This window comes from Apostichopus japonicus, chromosome 4 (genome assembly GCF_037975245.1).
Source record: "Apostichopus japonicus isolate 1M-3 chromosome 4, ASM3797524v1, whole genome shotgun sequence".
In the NCBI taxonomy this organism is placed as follows: Eukaryota; Metazoa; Echinodermata; class Holothuroidea; order Aspidochirotida; family Stichopodidae; genus Apostichopus; species Apostichopus japonicus.
Genome location: NC_092564.1, coordinates 23,666,729 through 23,693,786, shown reverse-complemented (window position 1 = coordinate 23,693,786; position 27,058 = coordinate 23,666,729). Strand labels below are relative to the sequence as shown.

Here is a 27,058-nt window from a genome sequence, read left to right as displayed (position 1 = left end):
CTCCCTGCTATAACTATGCCTAAATAGCAATGTCCCTCTGTGCTATACTATTTATTATACTGGTACGTGTACTAGAATCCCTGACATGTAACTTAATTGAGAACTTTCAGCACCCAAACAAACACCCGAGAGATATCGCTGCATAGTCTGTGACGTGGACTAATAAGCCGTAACAACGACCGATAGTCCACGCCCATTATGCTAATATGGCCGCGTCGAAGTGGGAAAAATAATTTCGCGTACGGGACAAGAAGCCTAAGGACGGAGGGGTATAAAGAGAAGAACGTGGAGGGAAGAACTGGAGAATCAATAGGAATTGAATGATTTTAAAACCTAGTTAAATAGAAGAAAAGTATCAAAATACACAAGTTTGCACACTGCTCTACTAAATGCGAATCAGAACTCGACCGTCGTAGCGTGGAAAATCGCGAATACTCCGATATTGTGAAGTTATCCCCAACCCCCCTCTTCCCCCCCCCCCCTTCAAACACACACATACAAACCACCCGTCTGAAATTTAATTATAAATCTAAATTATGGCCTAAATGTTTCCCAGCTATGCCACTCCCCTTTCCCGTCCTCTTCGTTTGAAATTCTACATCTGCCCCTTTTTTTAAGTCACGTTCGGCTCCATTCGGCAAAACAGAGCAAGTGTTTTCCAGACGGATAGCCGACAGTGTTCTGCGTGTCACAACTTAACCTGAAGTTTTGACAAATGTAGCCAATCACAGGAAAGTACTTTTGCATGTGACCTAGTTCAGCAAAGGTCGTTCACAGAAAAACAGTTGCTGTTTGCCTTAATCGTTCGTTCATTTTAGAAAGCCAATGTACTCGTAATGTAAACAACTCATAAATATATTTTCATAAAAGAATGCATAAATAGCTTTGCATGGATGGCTTCTATGTGCAGTAACCTCATATTGCCCTGTCTATGTCTGCCAATTGTGATCATAGAGAGTGGTGGAATTTGGCGGATGGGTGACTGGGAAGCAATATATTCTAACATCTGGGGTGTTGTGGGAGTTCTGACCAGCTATTAGGTGGGGTAGTGAATGTTTCCCTCTGAAATAACCTGACATTTAGCATATCATACATGCCCTTCACCTTTACACACATAGGCTATATATGGGCCTATCTACTCGCTGGCTAACAATCTTCTAGGCCAGTTATTATGATACGTAAATAAGGTTTTTAATGATCACCCAAGAAAAATGAACACTACTAAATGATTGAGTAGAAAGATGTTTATTTCATATGATTGTGTAGAAACATGTTTATTTCATAAACCCATTCACCAGTGAAGCAACATGATTTTGACCTTTGACCATTCAAGGTAATACTAAACAGTATATACCCTTGTCAATGTAAACCCATCATATAAATAGAAAAGAGTATAAGAATGGATAATGAATAAAATTTAATCATCAATATGAGGGAGGGAAATTGTAAAAGGAAAAAAAGTTCAACAGAATTTTTGGACATCACATTTGCAGTATTTCTTGCATACAAAAATATAGTTACCATGGAAACCAGCCCAAAATTTGACAGGTATTTAATTACCTTCGTGCATATTGTACAAAATCTCTGCACAAAAACTCATGCGCACTTCAGCCATCAAGATTCTTTCTGAATATGCATAGTTGAATATAGATGATTCAAGCTAAATTTTCATTGTTTCATTGTTATTATATATTTAAAACATTATGACCCATGCTCAGTAGCCCATCCAAAATATTGTTAAGAACACAGGTTAACTACAGTTACCAGAGTTACTTTGGCAGGTTGATTTCTAAAACTGGAATCAAGTAACAGCCATGATTCAAGGCTAGGCCTTATAAACTAACATGTGAAATAACAGCTTCGAACTAAGGCTAGGCTTTATTGACTAACATGATGAAAAGGTTACCCTGATAAATTAAAGACTATACCTAATTATTGACAGTCATGATGAAGAATGACATAACATCCCTGATAAGCTGTTATAGCTTTTTAAACCTCTTTTAACAGTCTCTCTAATCACATTAAATCCTATCTGTGCAGTACCATCCTAATTGCAATACAAACATCACACTTCACTGATTGATTTGATCTAAGGCTTGAAAAAATACTGATCAGTTTTGCCATTGTCACTGGCATCTATCCAAAATGCTCCAGAATAATATCATATCTGACAACTGTCATGGTATTATGGTGAGACTAGGAGGCCCAGATGAAGAGGGCGCTACAGCAGCATGCAGCCAGGCTGCATAGGACAAATAGCTACATATAGCTGCAGCCTTTCTTGATGACACAGTCATTGTATTATGACATATATTACCTTTTGATTATTACTAGTTATTTCGGATTGCTGCCCTCTATTCTTTAAGAACAATATGTTTGTTTGGGTGTGCTGTTAGTGTCTGCTAACTTCTACCTGAATTATTGACATGACAACAACACGATAGAAAGCAGAATTACACATTGTTTTAAACATCTTTTGTAAGAAGATAAGAGATAATACATCATATATCCTCCTTCCTCTGTGACTAGATATTCTGTGTTTCCTCTTCTTGGAATGTAGATTTCGTTTTGAAGAACACTGACTTTCACAGAGTAGTAGGCTACATACTACTTGAAACTGAAAGATCTGTTTAATGAGTGGCCTATTGTCTCTGCTAACACTGTAAATGTTATTAGGTAAGCAATACACACAAAACCAATGACAAATTACTCTCTTATCTTAGTGCATGATTTACTTCCCATAATCACACTTAATACTCAATACAGCTTAATTCTGTATCTACGTTTAACAGTTGATGAAGTCCATCTTAACTATTCTTTTCAATACTGCAGATTATCAATAATTTTAATGAAAAACCAGTGGCGAGGGAGGTGGGAAGGCCCCCAATTGTTTGTCTGGCTACTCTCAACAAAGAGTAAGAATTTGTTTATTTTAGAAACTAGTTTCTGCTGACTGCCCAACCTGAAAAGCTTTGCCCACCCCCCCCCCATCTTAAATATGCACCTGATGAAAGCACTGAACAACATCTGTTTCACCCTCTGTACCATTGTCTTTTCTTTTGTCAGCTATTGTCATCAACTCTTTGAATCACAAAAGTTCATTCCATACTATTTGCTTTCCCATTTCCAATACTCGGCTCAACAGAAGGTTGCGGTTCAAACCATAGAGAGCTGTATCTATCAAGATATTTGTGTGAAATTTGGATGTTGCGCCCACAATTGAAGCAAAGGACTTATACTTAGCCACACAACAGATCCATGTGCTGAGTTAACGCAGAAAAGTTCAACGAATAGGGTCATAGTTTTGTCAAAATTGCCTCAAAAGATGGAAGGTAAATGAAAGTGTTAATTATGCTTTGGTGCCCAATATGCTAAAAAGAATATGTTATTGAAGCCACCAAAAAAGAAGAAAAAACAATCCAATAAAATCAATAAAATTTGAAAAAACATGATTAGCCCAAACTACTTGCAAGTCCAGTGCAATTGTAAGTATGTCAAAAAACTTTAATTTAAACCATTGAGAGGAAACATCTGAATTGGTGACCCTGAGAGGAGACAGTTCCAGTTTGTTTTCATGTCATGTCAAAAAAGATGTTAACTTTTCAGTGCCAGCAATCCACATTATGATCAATATGCAACATGTTTATGTGTACAGAAGAACTATTTTATCTCCTGTGTAATAACATCATACGGTCTAAGCCACAGTACTTACTTTACAGAAATGATTGTTGCATCTGTACATTGAACCGTGGGCCAAAATGACACATGGCACATCTGCTGCTTTAAAGGGAAGCAGTGCCGGTCAAAGGAGACCTTGTTCCTCCAAATATCGTCAGGAAAAATAAACTTCAGAATCTCAAACTGCCCTGTGACGATCGTTTGGAAAATTGAGACTGACCTTCGGGCGACCCCTGCGTGACGGACGAGTTCCCCCAACATAATTCATAAAGAAAGACTTTACTTTGCAAGGTTTATATTAATAACGGGTACTTTGTGACCTTTGATTGGAAGACAATATTTCCTAAAAAGATGGTGGTGAAAAATCACCGTCATCAATAATAGAGAAGTGATTTTAAAAACAAAATGTTGCGAGCAACAAGACCAGAATGGACATGGACCAATTGGTAAACGACTTAACGTGGAAGTCAAGCTTTCAAATCAAATATAATACTTTTAGCATCAATTCCCATTTCGTTCTCTAGAGTTTTGATTCAAAACCTAATCTATGAGACTTAATGACTATACCATGATGTCACAAAGGATAATAAATATTTGAGAAATAAATAAAATCAATGTTACCCTTTCATCATTTTCATGTCAAATCAGAGAGATAGATAGATAGCTAGAGAAGAGCGCCAGAGAAAAATAAACCACATTTTCAAAAGTTTCTGAATTTTGACAACGAAATCTAACGTTCATTTAAGATTTAAAAACGAAAACAAAAAAAATCGCTCACCCCTTCCCAGAATCAACCATAAAAAAACATAAAATGATCCTTCAAACACACCTTATCATAGTTTTCCCTCTGAACAGAAAATAAATTAAGGCAACCTAGTTTCCCCAAAGACCGATCTTTCTAATTTACTTAAAGGAATACATTTCTCCTGACGTTAAAGGTCACCCGCTTGTCTTGAAGATGAAGATGGACTAAGGGTGGACATAAAATTCACGAAACCCGCCTCGTCTCTTCCGCCGGTGAATGGCTCCCCGAGTTCACCGTTCTGGAAGAGTTTAAATGTTGGGTAGCCAGAGACGCCATATTTTTGGCAAATATCTGTTGGGACAAAAAAATGGCAAGATAAGAACACAGGAGAAAGAATAAATTCATGTCTAATATGCTGCGTAATTATTTTATCATCACTGTGCTGTAGTTTGAAATGGACATATGAAATGAAGGCATTGGTTAGCTCATCTTAGTCTAAGTTGTGATGCCTCCCCCCCCCCAAAAAATAAAACCTGCCAAGGCCCCCCCCTCTGCCCTCTCCAGTCATCACCCAACATGGAACATTATTGGCAACAGCCACGAAACAACAAAGGAATACCACAGTTCTCGCAATTTCAAGTCAACAAGGGAGAGTCATTTTCTTCTTATCATATCCCACCCTTCTCTTTCCTACCTACAAGCACTGAGAATCCTCGTAGGTACAGTGGAGGACGGGAGGGAGGGTGAGGGGCGGAGCAGAGAGTGTAGCTAGAGAGGCACTCAAGGCGGTGCTAACTCATTTATCTGGATCATTTGAATTACCCAATCAAAAGATCACTTTTTTGTTTCACACACTACATAATTTATCCAATTTATAATTTTTGCTCTCAAAAATTTGGACAAAAAGTCAACTTTCTAAGCAAAAATGTCAATGAAACACAGACATCCATCCCGTTTCATAGAGAGAATAGAATTGTTCAATGAACCACCTGGGCCAATTTATCATCTACAAAAGTAATATTCTTGTGGTGAAGACCCCCTACCACCCACTAGGTACCCTTCCCCACCCTCAACGTTTTGATAGCTCCTCTATATAAAGCAATATATAATATAAATAGCAATAAATAATAGTATATAATAATAAATAGCAATAAATAGCAATGTAAATAGTATTAATAAATATTAATAATAAATAAAAAATATATATAAAATAAAAATAAAAATATAAAAATAAATAAAAACTAATAATTATAAATAGCAATAAATAGCAATATAAATAGCAATAAAATATAAATAGCAATATATCATATAAATAGCTCCACTCAATAGCAGTCAACAGAATGTAACAATATGACCATTTTTGAGATGATGGGATCTCACCTTTAACTTCTGTGCAGTCAACGGCTGCTAACCTACTGTCGGTGTTATCTTTCAGTTTTTCAGCGGCTGCCGTAAAATGCGGCTTGGCCTTTTTACAATGTCCGCACCAAGGAGCATAAAACATGGTGAGAACGTTTTTATTCTCTGTAATGAAAGAGCTGAAGGTGTCCCCCGTCAGGTGATTGACGGAGCTCGGTTCGTCGCTCCATTTGGCCTCTACCGGGGGCTTCGGAACTTCTCGATTGGGGCTAAACAGAAGAAGAAAAACAAAGGATCAAATTGGGGGGAAAAAAGTAAACACAAAATGCTATTTCTAAGTTTACTTTAATGTTGCAGTTATTTGCAAACCAGACTATATACTTCTAACAGGTTGATGCATTTAACTACCAACTGCCTTTGACAAGCATGTAGTTCTTTGTTAAAAAACAGCTGTTGTACTTCAATTGTAACATTTCAACATAATAGTCAATAAAATACAATACAATTCGAAACAATACATAACAATACAATTCAATACATAACAATACAATTCAATACAAAACAATACAATACAATCCAATACAAAACAATACAATACAATACAAAACAATACAATACAATACAATACAAAACAATACAATGCAATACAAAACAACACAGGTGCACTTTGCATGGCAGGATGCTGTCATACATAGCAAACACAACTGACTACTTGAATATCTTAAAACACTGAATTAAAATGACTGTACAGATGAAACTTTGAAAGCATTTTAGAAGATCAGGGAGGTAAAGATTTCTTGGTGATTCAAGAAGTCATGGACCTTAGGTCCTTCCTTGAAAGGTGGCTATGACCACCGAAGGCATAAATATGTAAGCCCTGAAACGGTTGCAATGACTTTACTACAGTTTTGAGACTAGACACTTGCAATAGTGTAATAACCCATTTTTGCACAATAAAATAAAAGTAACAATACTTTAACCTCCTGCAGGCAAACTTTCCACCATTCCAGAAAGCATCTGGACAAAAAAAACCCCCAAAAACTTAATATCTATTTCAACAGTTAAGTAATTGTATTTCCTAATGTTCAATCGATAAATAAATTGTGGTGGGCATCATAGTTCAAATTGAATCTTGCCCAATAATACCAGCCCCTTCCTATGATGTATAAGACAGAAACACTACAGAAAAGATATATTTTCTTACTTTTGTATAAAGGCCAACATATCCTCAGTGCTTCGATCACCTTCATAATCAGATGAGAGTTTTCCATTCCTGCAAAAAAAAATTTAAAACATAATAATAATAATAATTATAATAATAATAATAATCACAATCATAATCACAATCATAATAATAATATCACTAATAGTTTTTAACACTTTAATGATCACTTCATCTTACTAAACAATAAGAAACTGAAAATTAATAAGACCTCAAACTTGACAAAGAAAAAAATGACAAATATCATTGATGAATATTCATAGAATTTCAGGAGACATTACATAATCAACTGAAAAATGATACTAAGACTTTTTAGGATTCAATTCACTTTAAAAAAAAGAAGGTTCCAGAAATCAGGATGCATGGACATGAAAATTCAAAATAATAACATGAAATATATGACTGGACATGAATATTCATAGAAATAGCAAAGTTCATGCAGGGATGTGCCCAGGATTTCCTGAGTGCCGGGTATACTGATCGCCGTCCTGGGGGAGGGATCTAAGGGGAAATTTTTCGATTTTTGAAGGTGCTCAGATGCCAAATGCTGGCACCTGTGTAGCTTTTTAAGCACATACACAAGTACTAGTTTTGCTAACAATTTACATTGTTTAATTTTTTTTTTTAGTGAAATATATTACGTACCTGGTAAAGTTATTAGCTTGTTTCAAAGAGATTGTACAAGGGACCGATTGAGAGCCCTAAGTAATGCATTATTAGTCTGTATGATTTTGGCACAGGCTAGGCCCAATTTATGTTGAATATATTGTTAGGAATGTCGGGACTTTAGATGAAAATAGTGCTAGGCGGGATTCACGATTTTTAAGACAGTGCTGGGCGTTAAGTTTTAGTGCTGGGCAGGCCGCCCAGCGTGGGCACATCCCTGTTCATGGTACATAAAACATCTCTGGTACTGGCAGTTAACACCAGCATACATTAACCGCCTAATGTGGTATCAACGTAACATATTTTAGGGCTATGGGGGGGGGTAAGGGGGGGACAGAAATAAATATCTAGATGGGAAAAAAATTACATAGTTGGATAAAAATTTCATAAAGTGACAATTTTAAGATTCTGATAGTATCACACTTTCAAACAAGTTAAACCAAGGTACAGGCAGAATTTGGTTGGTAAGAAAGAGAATTGTAACTATAAGGAAGATTCTGAGCCCATTTTTAGGTGTCACCAGAAAGGAATTCAAAGAAGTTCAATTGTACTTACTGAAATAGTTTGAGTGTTGGGAAACCCTTAACACCAAACTTCCCAGAGACTTCCGGGTGAACTGTAGCATCCACGGCAGCAAACGCTCCACTCAGCTAAACGATTGAGATAAAAATCATTCCAAAACTATGAAGTTGCTGCAGTGTTTCTGCTAGTAAAGATCTTTGGCTTTACAGATAAAAACTGATAAATCTGTCATAAAGATACATCCAACTTTATAATTGAATTCATTCTAGTAACAACTTCTAACTTCTATATCCAATCCACTGAATTACAGAGACATCATTATTGGTTCTAAAATGCTAAATTATGCTATAAAAATAGGAAACAAGCTAAATAAAGATATCAAATAGGCTAGAAAGATGCCAGATTTAATTACCCATTGACCCACTTGGCAACAACATGAAAAGTATCCGATGCTGGTCCATATATATATCAAAGATTCATTCATTTTTTATTCCCAAATTAAAACATATATCTGTTATATGTACTGTGAAGTATGCCAGTAAACATAATTTTGTACTTGGAGCAAAAATATTTCTAAAAAAAATTCAAGATGATGCATCTCAGAACAACGACTCCCAATTTTCATTGTATTCTATAAATCACTGTACAGGGCCACATATATATGCCACACTGCTCATCAACTACCGAGCGATAAAATTCTTTGCCTACCCCCAACTCCTTGGCTTTGGTTGCAGCTTCTGAAAATGCTGGCTTCATCATCTTACAGTGTCCACACCCTGCAACAAACAGAAATAAAAGTCACAGATACTGTTATAGAACTTGCCAATCCACCTACAAACTAGAAAACAATTACCACATGGTTGAAAGAAATTCTTGAGAAGCATTGGCAGTATTTGAATTAGTTAAATAATTTCAACAAATAAAAAAAAATAAATAAAAAAAATATAAAAATCATAATCTAGGGGCAAACTTTACAGCAAATAGATTTCTTCCAAAGGAATTGATGCAGGTGGATTTAAGTTTAACATTAGTCATACTTTTATAAAAAAGGGAAAAGTTATGTTTCCCTTTCCTTCTCTTTCACCTCAAAATAATGATTTAGAGGACCTAAGAATGTTTTGCGATATTCTTAACTTCTTAACGCAATTCCTGTACATGCTTTAATAGTGAGAGCTATGTCAGACCTAACAGTCATTAGAAATCACAAGAGTTTTTTAACTTGAACAATTTTTTATATTAATATTTCAAGCTGCATCCATTTTCTTTTTTCGTATTCATATTTTAAGGGGTTTTGTCATTTTGTTACTTAAATTTACATAAAACTCCCTTTTTTTTTCTTTTTAGGAATTTCACTGTAAATCTATATTATTTTTAAAATTATTCCTTCGTTAATATATATATATATATATATATATTATTAATATTTAAGCTGTGTCAATTTTATTCTTCATATGCATATTCTAAAGGGTTTTGTCATTTTGTTGTCATTGTAAAGTGCTCTTGAACATGCTTAAGCATGAAAAGAGCGCTATATAAATTTGGTAAATAAAATAAATAAATAAAAAAATAAAAAATTGAATGATACTTACAGGGTGCATAGAACATAACCAGTACAGCCTCTTTGTCAGCGACGAATGCGTCAAAGTCACTTCCGGGTTGCTGGACGTTCTCTCCTCCGTCTAAAGTCAACCAAAAGTCTTCCTCTGGGGGTGGGGGAGGGGTGGGGACCACCGAGCTAGGATCTATCTTCTGTTGCATAAACCGGATGAAGTCGGCCGATTCCCGTCCTCCAGAGTAAGGTTCCGGGTTTTTCCCGTAGTTGAGATACTTGAGGGTCGGGAATCCTGTCACCTCATAGCTCTCACAGATGGGTCTGTTTGTATCGATGGTACAGTCCATTGCGACAAAAGCTGCCTGTGAAAGTTCAGAAAAAATACTTAAATATGAAAAAAAAATAGTCTCAATAGTTTTTTGTTTGGATCTACACACCTCACTGGTAACAACAATAGAATTCTTCTGAGGACGTTGTAATTCATTTGAAATGACATCTAAGGACTTGGATTTCGTTGTTCAATTCCTCAGTCACACACACACACACGCAGACACACATAAATTTATAAAAAGATAATATCAACAAAGTGGAATTGGTATCGTCAGCCACAAAATGGATCGCAACATTATTTTCTGGTTTATACAGGACAAGAAGAAATCTGAAAAAACTAACATTCATAAAGCTGCTTGATACAATATTTTGGTGTTGTGTTCTTATCTTAGCCAAGTCTCAGATGCACTCAAGCCTAGCTCTCCTTCCTTCACTTGTTGGCTCGCTCATTTCATCAACTTTAAAATTGCTCCTTTACTTTAAATTTGTTTGTCTTAATGTTAATCACTCTAGTGACATTTTGTCTGGTGACATTTTGTCATGTTAATTTAAATCCACAAATGAGGACAAAACTAAGCCGTTTTTCCATGTTGGACCTAACACTGAATTAACCAATATTTTCTATACCACCATCTTTTCCAATTGTCATAGCAACCACTCTGTACACTTTTTGGTACTTCTGTGTTCATTGATACAAAACTTACGAAACAAACCAAATATGAGGATTACTTTCTTTCAGAAACACCGGTTCTAAGCAAACAACGAGAATTCTCATAGTTTCGGTCAAACCTTGGTCGTGAAAATTCATAGCCTATTGGAACAAAACTTTAAAAATATTTTCACGAACTATATACATGCAATTTGCGATGACTTTTGAGCTGTCACATATACACTCTGTTGGTATGCCAACGGTCACATACTTTTTAAGAAAGTCACCCAGGAAAGAACCTGGGCACGAAAAGCCAAACAACCGAATGACTAATCCACTCTCAACCCCAGTCCCTGAGCATCGAGACTGTGACTGTGTGATCAACGTTAGGTGTGTATCACGATTCCTCTACAAGGGGAACCTAATGCTACACATGATCTTATCCAAACGGCCGAGAAGGGTTCTGTCACATCCACTGCTGTGGACTATTCCACTGTCACACTAGCTTATGCTGTGTGTATACTATTCGGTCACGTAAGTTACCGTTAAAGTACTTACCAAGAATTGAAAAATGGTTGTACCTTTGTTTCACATCCTTCATTTATTCTCTTCCCTCCCCCCCCCCCCCCCGGGTAAAGAATACTTCCTTCATTTTTCACCTCGTGAAAATGATCCGGCATAATTTGTTTGGCTTACCTTGAGTTCATCTTTCAACTCCTCAGCTGCCGCTGAAAATTCGGGCTTGGCTTTCTTGCAGTGACCACACCCTTCAGAGAAAAAAGACACCGAATAAGAAAAGTCTTTCAAAAGCCACAAATTTAAACACATTTCTGCAGAATTTGTAATACTGTCACGATTAAAGTAAGAGTAACTGTCGTAATTAAACATTTTTTTATGATATTTGAACGTGTCACTTTTTTATTCATTTAACGAGGTAGGCAACAAGATGGAAAGAAATTTGGAACAAAAGTATGAGGGGAGTAGGGGAGGAGGAGCTCAAGAAGGAAAGTAGAGAAACAATTTGTACAAAGAGGTCACCTTTTCCACAAAATTTATACCATCATCTTAACAGAGACTATTGAATGACATGTAAATTATCCTACTTAAAAATTGAGGGGTTTGATACATTTTTACACAACAGTTTATACCAGATATAAATTTCGATCAAAATGGTCATAAAGGTTTGCATTACTACCTTATGAAGTAAATATTGTGATGCATCATTTCAACACTTTTTGAGAAAAAAATATCACAACAACTTAGTATTGGCCTCAGTGTTACCAACATTCTCAGAGTAAACTGATAAAATAAAAAATAACAAGTAATACTTACAAGGTGCATAAAACATGACCAAACTGTGTTTTTTCTTCTTTGTGAAAGGTTTAAATTTGTCACTGCTCAGAATGTTCACCTCTGTTTCTTCATCACTCCAGTCTGCCTCTGGGGGAGGGGGTGGGGGAGGCTCTTGGGGGCTGACAGAACAAAGCAAAATTGCATAACAAATGGTAAACATTTAGTAGACCTTACTTAACATGAAAATTTGAATGGTATAAATGATTCTGCTAAGGTTTGAAATTGATTCCAATATCAACATAATCTTCTGGGAATGAATTAAAAGCATGTTAGTCATTTAATGATCCCACTAATGTAACAACTTGAATGCACAATATGCTCTAAAGTAACTCCATTACTGTAAGCCCAAAGTGCTTAAAGTCCACAAAATCAGTATCTTGCGTATCGAGGATTAAGTTTATTTCTTTTTTCGTAGCCAAAACATTACAGCACTTTTACACAGTCTAGAATTATCTTAATTTACATAAAAAAAAAATCTAGACAAAACATTATTGTGTCATCATTTAATGAGTTTAGTGCCCCTATTATTGTCTCTTTTGGGCCTGAAAAAAGTTGTCATTAGCATCATTCCTATGGCAACGAGGTACTAAATTGTTTGAGAGAAAAATCAGAGCACCTGGCGAGAAGTGAACTGATGATGCTGTTCAATCTTTTGAGATAAAATTTACTCAAAAATATACCATATATATTAAACAAGCTCACAGCTACTGTAGATAACCAGGCAACATACAAAGTGTGTCCAACATTCAGCAGGTTAGAAAGGAACAAAATAACATAATACTTTTCAAAACACTTACTCTCTCATGTGTTCAATAATTTTATCCGCAGTCCTCTCGTTGACATCCCAAGCGAGCTCGCCGTCTCTGTACGAAAAAACAACGATGACCACATGTTGACTTTCTCCGTGTGAGAATATCCTCAAGACAAATCAGAAAATACTTAACATTTCTTTGCAAAAAGCAAGTAATCGTTGGCTTTGCCTTGGTAGGTATAATGTTTACTTTAAACATGTTACAACATACTCTGAGGCAGAAAAGGACACCGGCATGTTGTACTTCATCGGCCTACTACAAAACAAAGCTTGTAATCCACAAAGGGGAAAACTGTTTTTGACTGTTGTCTTGAATCCTGAATTTGAGTTTAATATTATTGTGACCCAGGAGGGTATGGGTAGAAAGGGGATGGAGGTGATGGGGAAGGGGGAGGATGATAGTAGTTTTCTATCACTTGAGTATTGCATAAAAATAGACATTCGAACACATTGTACTTGACAACTATCATGCATAATAAACACGATTGATTGCTTACTTGAAATACTTTACTGTTGGGTAGCCTTTAACGTCAAACCTGCCGGCCACGCCTGGGGCTTTGGTAGCATCAACCGCTGCCAAGACACCGGGAAGCTGAGACCAAAAAACAAGAACATGATCGATTAGAAGAAACAGTACGGGTACATATAGAAAGGAATAACTCATCATCATAAATCCATTTCTAATTTGTATTTCAACGTATTTCCCTTATTAGAATGGTGCACCAGTTTACCAATCAATAAACTAGCAACGGTTTACTCACAGGTAAAAAAAACCATAAAACAAATAGACAAGCATATAACCATGAATGAGATTGTTACTGTTAAGGCATCATTTGTTTTCAAATATGAAAGATTCCCCCAGAAGACATTTTATACTCACTCCTTCCTCTTTGAGTTGTTCAGCTGCGTCTGCGTATTCCGGCTTCATCTTTTTACAGTGACCACACCCTGCAGTAAACAAAATTAAACAATTATAAACATACTGTGTAGAAACAAATAAACACACTGTGTAATGAAAGATGAACAGGAGGCACACTGTTGATAACACCCTGTGAATCGTTACTAAAATTCCCCATCTTTAAAGAAGTAAAAATAAAATAAAATTGGGGGCAAAAAACAGGATTGTCATGGTGCATACAAAATTACTAACACAAAGTCATGTTCTAGAAGGTACAAGTAAAATATAGCAACAGAATGAACTTAGACGGTGCGTAGAACATAACTAACACAGAGTTATGTTCCACAAGGTATGGGAGAAACAACACAATAGCATGGACTTACATGGTGCATAGAACATAACTAACACAGAGTTATGTTCCACAAGGTATGGGTGAAACAACACAATAGCATGGACTTACATGGTGCATAGAACATAACTAACACAGAGTTATGTTCCACAAGGTATGGGTGAAACAACACAATAGCATGGACTTACATGGTGCATAGAACATAACTAACACAGAGTTATGTTCCACAAGGTATGCGTGAAACAACACAATAGCATGGACTTACATGGTGCGTAGAACATAACTAACACAGAGTTATGTTCCACAAGGTATGCGTGAAACAACACAATAGCATGGACTTACATGGTGCGTAGAACATAACTAACACAGAGTTATGTTCCACAAGGTATGCGTGAAACAACACAATAGCATGGACTTACATGGTGCGTAGAACATAACTAACAGAGAGTTATGTTCCAGAAGGTATGGGTGAAACAACACAATAGCATGGACTTACATGGTGCATAGAACATAACTAACACAGAGTTATGTTCCAGAAGGTATGGGTGAAACAACACAATACGATGGACTTACATGGTGCATAGAACATAACTAACACAGAGTTATGTTCCAGAAGGTATGGGTGAAACAACACAATACGATGGACTTACATGGTGCATAGAACATAACTAACACAGAGCTATGTTCCAGAAGGTAAGGGTCAAATGAATCGTCTGAGAGATGGACAACCTCTGATTCTTCGTCACTCCACTCTGCTTCCTTTTCTGCTTCCTTTGGAGGTTGCGGACTAGGATGAGAATTAAAAAAAATTTAAAAAGTGGCTAAACAACACCAATTTTTCACGGTTTTATAGATTGTAGTCAGTTTCATGAAATATGTGCACAGATCAATTAACTAAATGAGGACAACTAATTTGTTGATAAACTGGTTTCCTGTTATGCATTATGTATATACACTAACTTCCAAATCTTGCCTCAAGATTGCAAAAAAGCAATTATTATATGATACCCTTCCAGGATTCCATCTTCCTTAAAGATGCCTTATGTGTCTTAACAAGATTGATGCTCATCTTCATTCCAGGCTTTTATCTGCTGCCCTCTAAATGTTTTTTTGTTGCTGTGGCATTTTCAGAATCAATATTACAAAATAAACTAAAAGCATAATATCTAAAAGAACCAAAAACATGAATACCTTGTCCACCCTTAAAACTCCACCCCACCACCCCCAGCCTCCATTCTTCCCCAAAACTCCCACCCCTTCTTTTAAGCTTTCAAACCCTCCAATGAGTGTGCTCACATAATTCCTACTACAAAAAAACTTCATTAACAAAACTTACACACGAGTAGTTGTTTACAACCTCTTTACTGCCTGTTTTGTTAATTTCTGATTTCTTTCAAAAATTTATAATACAAGTGTTATATCTAAATTATACATACTCATGCATCCATTCAATAATGCCATCTTTTGTCCTTTCACCTCCAAAATTATATTTCTTTCTTCCATTTCTAGAGAGAGAAAGAAAGAAGAATAAAATAATAATTGGTTGGTTAAACTTACACTTGACAAATGTGAAGTATTTCTATGAAAGTTTCATGGTAACTTTCTGATTGTGAGATGAACTCAAAAGTTTTAAAAAATAACGTTTTTACACCATTTAATTGGTAACGAGAAAACCTACGTTCCTTTCAACATCCTTGTGATACATATGACGCATGAACACTGATGAATAAGATGTGCGCAGATAAGATGGGTTTAAGAGTAGTGGGAAAAGAGAAAAGTAAAGAAACTTAGGAAACATAAAATACTCACTCAAAATAAAGGATTGTTGGGAAACCAGTGATGTTGTAAACCGACCTAAGCTGCTGAGACTGAGGGTTGTCAACATCCATGCCTACCAAAACCTATAAAAAAAAATCATTGCAGTATGCATATTCATTTAAATCAAATGCATATGCATATCCTCAAATTGTAGTGTACAAAAAAAAACACATTATTAATAGACTATCACGTCAAATTACCCTTCGACAAAACAAAATACAGAACGGCCTAAAAGTTGAAATCCTTTTCTGAAATCAAAGACTGTTGCATATTCAAACTGTTCTGGTACAATCAATACATATTCATAATGCATTAAGTGGATGAATATCACAAGGAAGACATTTCTTCCGATTTCTGTAAAATATTTTTATATGGGTAAAGAAATAAAAGCATTATTACATTTTAACTCACTGCAGTTTCACTCAATAATTTAAGACTAATTATTTCTTTGAAAGCAAGCAAAACATGCCTATGAGTTTGGCTTTACTACAACAGTTCACTGCTAAACTTACCCACAATGTCCATGACACATTTTAGTTGATTTAGTTTGCACACTGTAATTTTTTAAGGCATGTACAGAACGACATGGCAATGTCTCGAGCCAAGATTGGTGGCAATGTAATGGAAATGGCATCCCACACATTACTTGCAAAAAACTAATTCGATACAACATACTACAAATAATACGACAAGTGCTCAATAAATAAGTACTCTTTCGACTACTTCAAGTTACGTACAGTTTCTTCAAGTTACAATTACTTCAAGTTACTGATAGACTTCAAGTTACTTACAGTTTCTTCAAGTTACAGTTACTTCAAGTTACTATTAGTTACTTCAAGTTACTAATAATTACTTCAAGTTACTAATAGACTTCAAGTTACATACAGTTTCTTCAAGTTACTAATAATTACTTCAAGTTACTAATAGACTTCAAGTTACATACAGTTTCTTCAAGTTACAGTTACTTCAAGTTACTAATAGTTACTTACAGCATCAGACTTTAGTTCTGTAGCTGCTTGAGCAAACTCTGGCTTCATTCTTTTACAATGACCACACCCTGAAAATAAGATAAGAGGTATACAAATTAAGTGAAGAGAGAAAGAACAATATTGATGCTAGCACTCTCGACATTGCCTTTGATGCCGTCCGTCTTAATACTGCAAGACGAGTTAATATTAACATTGATTTAGCAATAGCGCCCTCTGTAGGTACATATCCCTATGGCACATTTTTCACCACTAAAATACAGCTTAAATTGCCAAATTGCTTAAAGGGTGTGAAGACTCCTGCACAAAGAAATGTCTAATGCCGGTAATCTGACCAAGTTTCTAATGAGGTGTAACAGACGTGTTAGACACTACCATCGATCCCAGAAAATACACACACCGCTTGCTACGGTCGGTAATAAGACACTAGTGTACAGTCCATACATGCAGCTACAGTCAATACCCACAACACAGTGTACATAGCAGCGATGGATATCTCAGGTCAAGATAAAAGGTAACAAGGTATCACGTTTCATTACTGTCTGCATTTTGCGACAAGAAAAAAACTTCACTTGCAAGGGTTAACTTTTTTCAGAGGGCGGCATCCCGTTTGGGGCAAGTCATCAATGCCTTTAATAATGGGGTCAAAGAAAAAAACATGCAGATTCCATCAAAGCTGGTTCTCCAACTGATTTGAGAGGGCTTTAATTCCCCAAAACAGATAATCGCTCAAAACATATTTTCCATAACATGAAAGGTTTCTTCAAAGCAATTTATCACATAGTTTAAAAATTCCACCAATGTTTCTAATTAAATTCTTTTTGAGGGTTACAAGTGAACAACATTCCCACCCCCCCACCCCCTCCCACCATCCATCCCCTCTCTTTATATTCAAAGGAAAGTCACTCATGCTAAAACTCCTAACATTTTGTACCAATGTTTTCCGTCCATTAGTCACGTAATTTTCTTCGACTTCAACCCACCCTCCATGTTTGTCAATAATCAGAATGGTCCTGAACACACCTAAGAAAACAACTTTTTACAAAGTTTTGACAACTTTTTGGCAAGCTGAGATCTGAGGTCAATCAAAACCAGCTTTTTGTGGGTACAAGGGTGTGAAACGGTGGAAGAATGGGCGGGGAGGGGGTGATCTGAGGGTAATATTTAAAAATAATTTAAGATAGTCAAGCCTAGATACTCACATGGTGCATAAAACATAATCAAGATGGGTTTCTTCTCACTGCTAATAAGTTTATTGAAAGACTGGAAAAAAAAATCATGAAATGTTACTATGAAGTATTTTCTGTGAAAATTTTTTTTTTTACAACAAAGAGTAACCAAATAACAGAAACTAACACATAAACCTATCAAAGAACGGGTCAGCAGAAATCGGGAACTTTCTCTCTAACATGAAAGAGGAACAACTTCAAAGTCCATCTTTAATACTTGTTTTATTAGCCAATTTAACAGCCATTGAAACTCTCCATTCTGTTGACACATAAAGGTTCTGTTTAAATGAACTTTTTAAGAGTACTACACTCAATTGTTACAATAGTTTTCCTATCCCTGAGAACATTTCAGGTAACTGTTTCCTTACTGAAACTATCCCGATGAATTAGTATAAAGTTTAGAAACCATTTCCTTCTGGAGTTAAGCGTTAAACAACAGACAGAAACCAAGTAGGAATGTATACTGCAAAGCCATACACACTGCCTGAACTGCTCAATGACAGCTGTGTTCAGAATGAGTAACCCAAAGTTGGTGTTGTACATGCACTTCTGAAAGTTCATATCAATAATTTCTTATCAGAAAATAAAACTTTGAATTCAATTGACAACTAGAGAACTCCAATTGCATACTTTTGCTGCATTTAAAAAGAAAAAAAAAATACTTTCTCAGACAAATATCCAAAAGTTAAAAGGTTAAGTAATGTATTACTAATTAATTCTGGCCTTTTTAAGGAACGAACCCAACCCCCTCCTTTCCCCTCAAAAAAATCTTCAAAAACACAATAAACCAAGTCCATCATTGGCAAGAAACCTTTGAAACTTCCTATCGTCGTTTGATCTCAAAACGCACTACATCGCACAACTTATAGTGTTGCGATTGAAACAATTGTCATCATTGTTATGCAAATGAAATGTAAATCATGTACCTTTGGAGTTTCAAGGTGCTGTACATCTTGTGCACCAGGGTCTTCCTCCCATGGAATGTCCCCAGTTGGATCTTTAAGGAATTTAGCCATTGACTGTAGAGAAAGGGAAAACACAATGCGTCTGTTAATACTGCAATCCAGAAGGAAGTTCAGTTAAAACAAAGAAGAGGGGGTTAAAATATGAGCATAAGATATTAGGCAAGATTCCTAATTATCGGTGACAATATAACATTCTTCGAAAATGCAAACTAAACGTGGAAATATAGCGTAATTATGAATAATAACACAGAGTACCGTCGGTACAAGATGTTGAATATACTGTACAAAGGTACCAGTGGGCATTTCATTCAAAATAAGTTAAGACAAAGTATTTGAAGTACATGAAGTATTTTGGTGCTAAAATATTCACACAAGGTGTTGCCTAACAAATATATGGCCGATTGACATGTCAGAGCCGAGAGTTCTTACGCTTACCTTTACTGTTTTTAACCTGTCATAATCTTTGTTAAATTCTCCATCCCTGCAATCAAAAATAAAAACCAAAAATAGCTTCAAAGTTGAGTGTACACTTCAAACTGTTTGCCCTTAAACTACAAAAATGTTGCATCATTACTATTCATTTCGGTCTCTCCTGGACACTGACCAGAAATCAATTAACTAAACTTGCTATGCATAGTATGTATGTATGTTTGTATGTATGTATTTTAGATCCTCCTGCAAGCAGGAACTCGCGAAGAAGCCTCATTGGCTTATCAAAGCCGCAAGCTGACCTAAGTCAGTCTCTTACATTCATATTTAACGTCCATAATTATGAATTGTCAATTGTCAACAACTCTGAATTGTCAACAACAACTCAACAATAGTGAAAGGATTTCTTTTTGGTCATATTTTGGGAGGTTCTGAGCAACTACATAACACTCCTATTAAAATTACAATAGCCATTCCATGGTTAGGAAAACAAAGTGTCACCTATAGGACATGGTTGTTTCACTGTTCAGAGCCATGAGTCTGTTTTGCAATATTTTGCAGATATTACAGAAAAATTCAAATCAAAATAACCTTAGGGTATACATGTACCAACTACAAAATACTCATCTGCCAAGGTTACAAACAGTTGAATCCTTGAACATTTTACAAGTGATACAAAGGGAAATTGGATTCTTTGCCATACGAGCAAAGATGATATCTGACAAGATAGGAAGGCCTACTGTCAGTGAGCAAACACGACACAGTAATTATATTTTCACCTGAATGGTGATAAACCGTTGTAAAAATACCCTCGAGGCCTCGAGATGGAGAAATCATAGCCATGTCTCCGGGCAGGGATGGGTCGATTGTGTATAGTATATAGACTACATCTCTTAAGTAATTTAACACACATGATTTAGTGAAATGCAGGTGTTGGGGTTGGGATTACCAGTGCTCAATAAGCAAAACAGTCTGGCAGAGAGGAACACCCAGGGGTGAGGATGACGACCTCTTCCACAAAATATTAATCCCTGGAATCCCTGGATGTGATTTCTTCAATGGTTAAAAAGTCTACTAATAAGTAAGCTATACGTGCAACACAATTTAACAGACAGCTTGTGTCAAATATGAACAGATTTTTTAAAAATTGTCTACGACATGAAATACTGTAGAGCACATATACATAGTCCATTCTACAAGCTTACAATAGTCACAGTTTCTTGGCTTCAATGACCTTTGACCTCTGTCCACTGACATCATCACTCACCTAGGCTCAGCAGCATATGCCTACATCCAACAAGTTTTAAGTCCAGTAGGATTACCATTGAGGATACAATATATTTGATATGATTTGCACAAATCTGGCAAAGTATGACCTTTGACTTCCATTGAACGAGTGACCTTTGACATTTTGTGTTAATTAATCCCAATTCAAAACTTGGGTAATGAGATAAAAACTTGTCACATATTTTTTGCAAATAAATTTGTCATGTTTGACTGCTATTGAACCCTTTGATGAACATTGTTTAATATGTTGCTTTCAATGACCTTTAACCTTTGAACACCCCCCTGTCTCTAAAGCAATGCACATTTAACCCACCAAAACTTCAGTAATTCAGTGCCTCAATGAGTGTGAGGTGGGCAGTACTTTTAGTACCATCCTTGCACAAGCAGGCAAATGAATAACAATATCTCACAGGTCTCTGCAGTACATTACAAACCATGCAGCCCTGATTTGGTACGGAGCCAAACTATGAAATGGAACGACGTACTTGTAATGTTTGATCATAACCGGTGGAGGGGACACCTTTAATTTTTTACACATCTTCTTAGTGTCATCGCAGGGAACAAATACGACCGTGGCCAGGCCTTTCATCTCAAAGGCAGTATCAGAGACTATGTCCATCCAACCTCTCGCTCCTTTCTCTGTGAAACGGTTAAAAAACAAGACGACAATTCACCAAACTGAAATATCGAAATAACTTTCAAAATGAAAGTCACAAAGATGGCTGGTATTGAATACAAATTTTGGTAGCGCTAAGAGTTTGCAGCCAAATCCCTTCTTCCTTAACACTTTGCACATCTCCCCTTTTTTTGGTCTTACTTATTAGAATTTCTTGACAAAAGACTTGCCTATTAGCAAGTAATTTTAATCAAAAGCGATCACAATTCGTGAGAGATGAGAAAGTGTATGGTCAATTTTGTGATCCGTTTTGTGATGTTATTTAACTATATAGGTAAAATTATGAAAATTTTAAACTTTTCCAGTTTTTAAAACATATTCCTTAGTTCAATTCAATCAATACTGACATGACAATATTTCTTGGTAATGAAATGTTGACATGAACCTAAATGATGTCATTAATTATCTGCCAATTAACCTTCAATTAGAGCAACAAAACAAAATCACAGTGGGTGTCTAGATTTGATCAAATGCAATGTTATTTTAAGAAAGACTCTTTAGGTTTGCTATAAAAAATTCCAGACCCAAAAGCAGCTTTGCAACACCCAGTAAAACATCCAGGAAAGTTCAAATTATGTTTGGAGTTGAAGAGCTCATATTTCTTTGAAGCTACAATTTATGTAGAACCTAGTTGTCAATGGATATTAGGATTTTTCATTCCTGATTTTCAGATTTTACTGTTTTCTGACTTCTAAATTTACAAGATTCATCAACAAGAGGTTCAAAGAAGGTTACAGGGACTAATGCATACATGTTGTGAAGGTCAGAGGTCAATAATGATACCACATGGTTCCTTTTCCTGAGTGGAAGTGTGTACATTGAGTGCATGCACAGTTTCATCCTCGGTGCATGTGTGACGTGCAATGCACGGGTGTGGTTAGGGCAGTACAAGGAACCCTTGCAATAAATGTGGGAGGACCAGACCACAGTAAACAAAACAACTTGACAATCAGTGGTGTGCCATGGCAAAGAGAATAATTTTATCTGTTTATGCAAACATCATTAAATTACTCAGACAAATGCAAGGGATGTGTAGCAGTTTGGTATATCAAACAAATAAAGTATTTTTACAGTAGTAATAAAGTATTGAAATGAAGAAACTTCACTGTGCATTATTTAAATATATAGAACCTCAATTGTTTCAGGGAGAGAGACCATACATTATGAGCCAATAGGAGGGGATAGCTAAGGGATGATGGAATTTCATTTGAAGGATAACCAGGCCTTTAGCAAGAGTTCCAATTTGGGGAGGAGGCCAGGAGGGTCACAAATGTTGGCTAACGTCCTACCTGGAGAAGGGTCTAAGGGGAGTGGTGAGAAATTTCTGTTGAGGTAAGAGCCAACGAGGGTTTAAAAGCAGAATGGTGCTATAATCTCAATCGTTCCACATTTCTGTAGGACTTACAAGTTTCCACTTTTTAGGCTTTAAATGTAGGCCATTTGAAAGAAATAAATGTCAGAAACGTTTTGATGTCAATCCCCCCTCCCCCCCCACCAATCCTCAACACTGGCTACAACCCTAGGTAACAAGAGTTCATTGGCATTGATACAGAAAGACCATCAGACCATCCTGATTGAAGCAGGCAACTTGAGTTACTTCAAAAGACAGTTTATCTCGCTCTTGCATCTAAATCCACCTCCCCCGCCTACATTTGCCTGGGAATAATTTATTGTTCAACTTTTGTTTACCATTTTTGAAGAGCTTTGAATTTGTCTCTTACAAATTATGCTATTGTCTCTGTGAATGCAAAAACTGTTGACAAATTCATTGCACTTGTTGCATTCATAGAAATTTGTTGATTTTGCATAGCAGTTTGCGAAGCTGGATAAATTATTCGGGCTATTTGCCCTCCAGACACCTCTCTCAGGGTAAAGACATTCTTGGCCCTATAGTAATAGGGCAAGTATTGTTTTACTTGACTATAAAACAATACAACACATAGAAAGGTTATTAATAGCATCAGTATCAGGAAGGACAATAGAAAGAAACTTACCATTGTCAGCAAAGACCACTAAAACATTTGTCCTGGTTCTCAACACCTTCTTAAACTCTTTGATGTCTGTGACATCCTGGACAAGATTCCTGTTGGAAGTCTTCTTAGCAGAAGTAGATACACTTGCACAAATCTGCACAACCAAAAGATATTTAAGTACTGTTGTATAAATCATAATGGTTTAACAGGGTGGGATACCCTTAACCCTGGAATACCCTACGGTGGGATACCCTTAACACTGAACATCTCAAAGAATACCAAAAATCTGCATTTCCACCAAATTTTTGGGGAAGGGAAAGGGGTAAGGGACGGATATGTTAACACAAAGATATCCTGTGATATACGCTAGTGCCTTTCAATCATGAGATCCCAAGTTCAAGTCACTCCAAGAGTTGTTGACAATTGATAATTCATAATCATGGACGTTAAATATGAATCTAAGAGACTGACTTCGGTCAGCTTGAATGGTCTGTATGGGTGCTTTCGACTTTATCTAAGCTGAGCGCCACCACAGATTGGCGCAGAGCGTACAGAAATTTTTTGAGTAAAGATACTCCCTAGATCGTCGGAAGTGACCCTTTCCGGGCCTTGCTAATTTGCAGATAAACGGAGAATAAATAGGTGTTATCGCCAACAAAATGCGACAAATGTCAATAGGTAGATGACAGCACAATAAAAAAGTCAATAATCGCGAATAAGTAAAAAGTGTTAATTAGCTGAAAAAGGAGCCTGCAGTCCATTTGAGTCCGTCATGGGGGGCATCCGCCCCCCCTGACTGTATGGACGTTCGGCCACGGTGTACAGCCATAGTACAGTCTTGTCAACATATTTTCATTGCTCCTGTAAGTTTATGTGATATTCAGCATGTCAATACACTGCAGGTAAATTAATGCACAGTATTTTAACTGCATGAACACAACAATAGGTGCACTCTGTACCTCACAGAAATTTACAATTTAATTGTTGACTTACAACCTCCTTTTTTAAGGCTTTGTATTTGGGCTCAGCTGTGGCATTGATTTATATTATCAGACCTGCCAACTTGTCTTTCACCCAAAAAAAAAAGGGAAATTGCAATTTTATCTCCCCAAAAAATCAGGAGATCAGAGAATAAATATCAAGAATTGAGCAAAGTCGACTGAATAACAGACAACAATACGAAAAGAAACAAAGCAATATTTTAAATGTGTTTAACAAGTCACCGATGCAATCATATAGGCTTTGTTACAGTAACTGTCACACTAGCGTTTAGCATTGCAGAACACAATGGCATTTAGCATTTTACACAAGATTTTCTCCACTTTCCGAAAGGCAAGCATACGCATAGCCCATTTACGATTGCAATTTGGAAATCAAAATTTTCCGGATGGTTAACACATAAAATTGTGAGATTGTGAGATTGTCTAATAAACAAGAAGATTTCTGGTAAAATCAGAGAGTTAACATCTCGTATTATGGAGACTAGGTTGCAACTTCACGCAAAACAGATTCACACACAACAGACAACAACTAACAGCACTGCACACTAAAAAAAACTTAACAGTTCCTCATCAAACTAAACATAACTACAGAACAAAATCTTTAAACGAATTGTAATAACTCAATTTACAAAAAATTGTAATACTGCCTACCCTGCTACGTACAGTCTGTACAAACTTACAGTGCCTAACGTTAGTGTGAAAGGGACATTTAGCCTACATCGTCTCTTGCCGAAAAAGTGTCCGTTTAATAAGATTACAGCAATGGCAACACGAAAATATTGACTTTATAAGAACTTCACGGTTGTTTCATACTAAAAAATTACTTACAAGACAAAGCAACACGCCAACGAAGTGCCAATCCATAATGAATCCTTTCAGCTAAGTCCACGACACTGTTGTTACTTGTATTTCACACACAGTATAACGTGCGCGGCGTTATACTACGTGTATCTGGCTTGCAGAAGACTATATCTATATCGAGGTCAACACTAACATAACGGGTACCAGTTTTAACGAACTGTGAGTTAATGCCACGTTAGCCTACGATGCACGCACATCGGTCAATGTTACGCAATTTGCGGTACTTTATCTGCGGTTGGGGGCGTGGCTATCATAAAATCATAACAAACTTTTACAGTAAACTACATTAACAAAGTCTAAAGGAACTTTATCATAGAGCAGTTATTCTGCTCTATGGACTATATAAAACTTAGTAGAGTAGGCATCATCGTTATTTCTATGGTAATAAACCCTGAACTTTTCTACCGACTCCGGTAAAAGGAATTTGGGACAGTTAACATTGCATATCCCCTGTGATAGCACAAGCCATCTTCATATTTTAATATTTGGGGCAGGGTTTGTCATATTATATCTGCAATTCACTTCGAGCTGACGAGAGAAATTCCCGGGCCTTGATTACTTTTACAACTATGTTATTTACAGTAGGAAATTCTGAACAGGAGGTAACACTGGACGAATGATTCCTTGCTTCTTATTATTTTCATTTATATAAAAAAGAATAAGAGCAAACGTATTGAAGGGCACACTCACTATGTATAAGCTTCAATGTAGTCACCGTAACAAGCGGGGGTGGGAAAGGGTCGAAGGGAGTGGCAGTGCATACATGGGAATGGGATATATGGGAATGTGAAACGAGCTCGAGTAACTGTGGTATCTATTAGCGTGATATAGACAATATTAGCGGTAAAGCCTTACAAGACATATTAATTACAGATTATTTGAATGCTGTCCAATTTGTCACAGTAATGATATTGTAGATTTTTCTATACAGATATGAATATTATCGATTTTAAACTCGACAATTTCAAATGTTGTTTCCAACCAATAAATGCTAAGCCGTCACAGATTCGACAATAACACAGATAATGATATTCCAAACGTTTAGTTAAAAACCCCAAATACGTAAAAATTTATGCAATCTTTTTCCTCACTTTAAGTGAAGGCTGCCAGAAAGATAACTTTCGTTGCCAGGTACCAAATTTCCTTACTCCAGGATATGGATTAAAATAGGTTGTCTGTGGGTTTTTTAAAGCTACTTCTGTAATGCTGACACGTTGGGAGGGAGGTGCTGCAGGGGAGGAAGGGGACCAGTAGAAATGGGTAAGACATGGGTTTAAGATATTTAACCTCCTCCACCACCCATCCAATGGTTGAGTCTTCATGGGTTCACACATAGTGGGCATAACATTCAAATCATTTCCAGGGAGTAATATACCCATCAACATTCGAATGTAATGTCCCAATTACATTCAATGTTTAAATACCAGTTTATTGCTTTATCACCTCAGAGTCCACCAGACCACCCACCTCGGCCCCTTCCCCAACTTTTCCCTTCCATGTTAATCTCTAATCTCCAGGATCATACAGTTTGCACTTTCACTCAGTAAATTGTATATAGACAAACAACATACTGGTTTGCTATTGGTACATTGAATGTCACCAGGCTGAATTAACTATCAGTAAAATCAAAATAGATTTATAATTTCTGTTAATGGGAAAATTATTAAATTCCAGGGATAAAAAGACCCTAACGATGGCC

At 36.4% G+C, this 27,058-nt stretch overlaps 1 protein-coding gene across 1 annotated transcript; it reads right to left on the bottom strand.

Moving 5' to 3' along the window:
- Positions 1–1,229: 1,229 nt before the first annotated feature.
- On the bottom strand, positions 1,230–25,502 carry LOC139966856 (protein disulfide-isomerase A5-like). The gene is made up of 21 exons (XM_071970280.1): positions 25,327–25,502; positions 23,519–23,651; positions 21,334–21,487; positions 19,568–19,613; positions 19,094–19,186; positions 18,141–18,201; positions 16,942–17,009; positions 15,944–16,035; positions 15,571–15,639; positions 14,785–14,921; positions 13,768–13,835; positions 13,385–13,479; positions 12,874–12,939; positions 12,056–12,195; positions 11,420–11,490; positions 9,782–10,106; positions 8,901–8,968; positions 8,226–8,320; positions 6,987–7,055; positions 5,804–6,051; positions 1,230–4,774 (listed from the first exon to the last, which is right to left on the bottom strand). Exons 1-21 carry the CDS (start codon positions 25,360–25,362, stop codon positions 4,611–4,613), a joined length of 2,298 nt encoding a protein of 765 aa, XP_071826381.1. The 5' UTR covers positions 25,363–25,502; the 3' UTR covers positions 1,230–4,610.
- Positions 25,503–27,058: the final 1,556 nt, after the last annotated feature.

Excerpts from the sequence above, each read along its gene's own strand:
- LOC139966856 (XM_071970280.1), bottom strand. The coding sequence starts at position 25,362 with ATGGATTGGCACTTCGTTGGCGTGTTGCTTTGTCTT. Across the intron at positions 23,652-25,326 it reads TTGGCGTGTTGCTTTGTCTT|ATTTGTGCAAGTGTATCTAC; the intron begins GTAAGTAATTTT and ends TTGGTTGTGCAG. Across the intron at positions 19,187-19,567 it reads ACAGGTTAAAAACAGTAAAG|TCAATGGCTAAATTCCTTAA; the intron begins GTAAGCGTAAGA and ends CTTTCTCTACAG.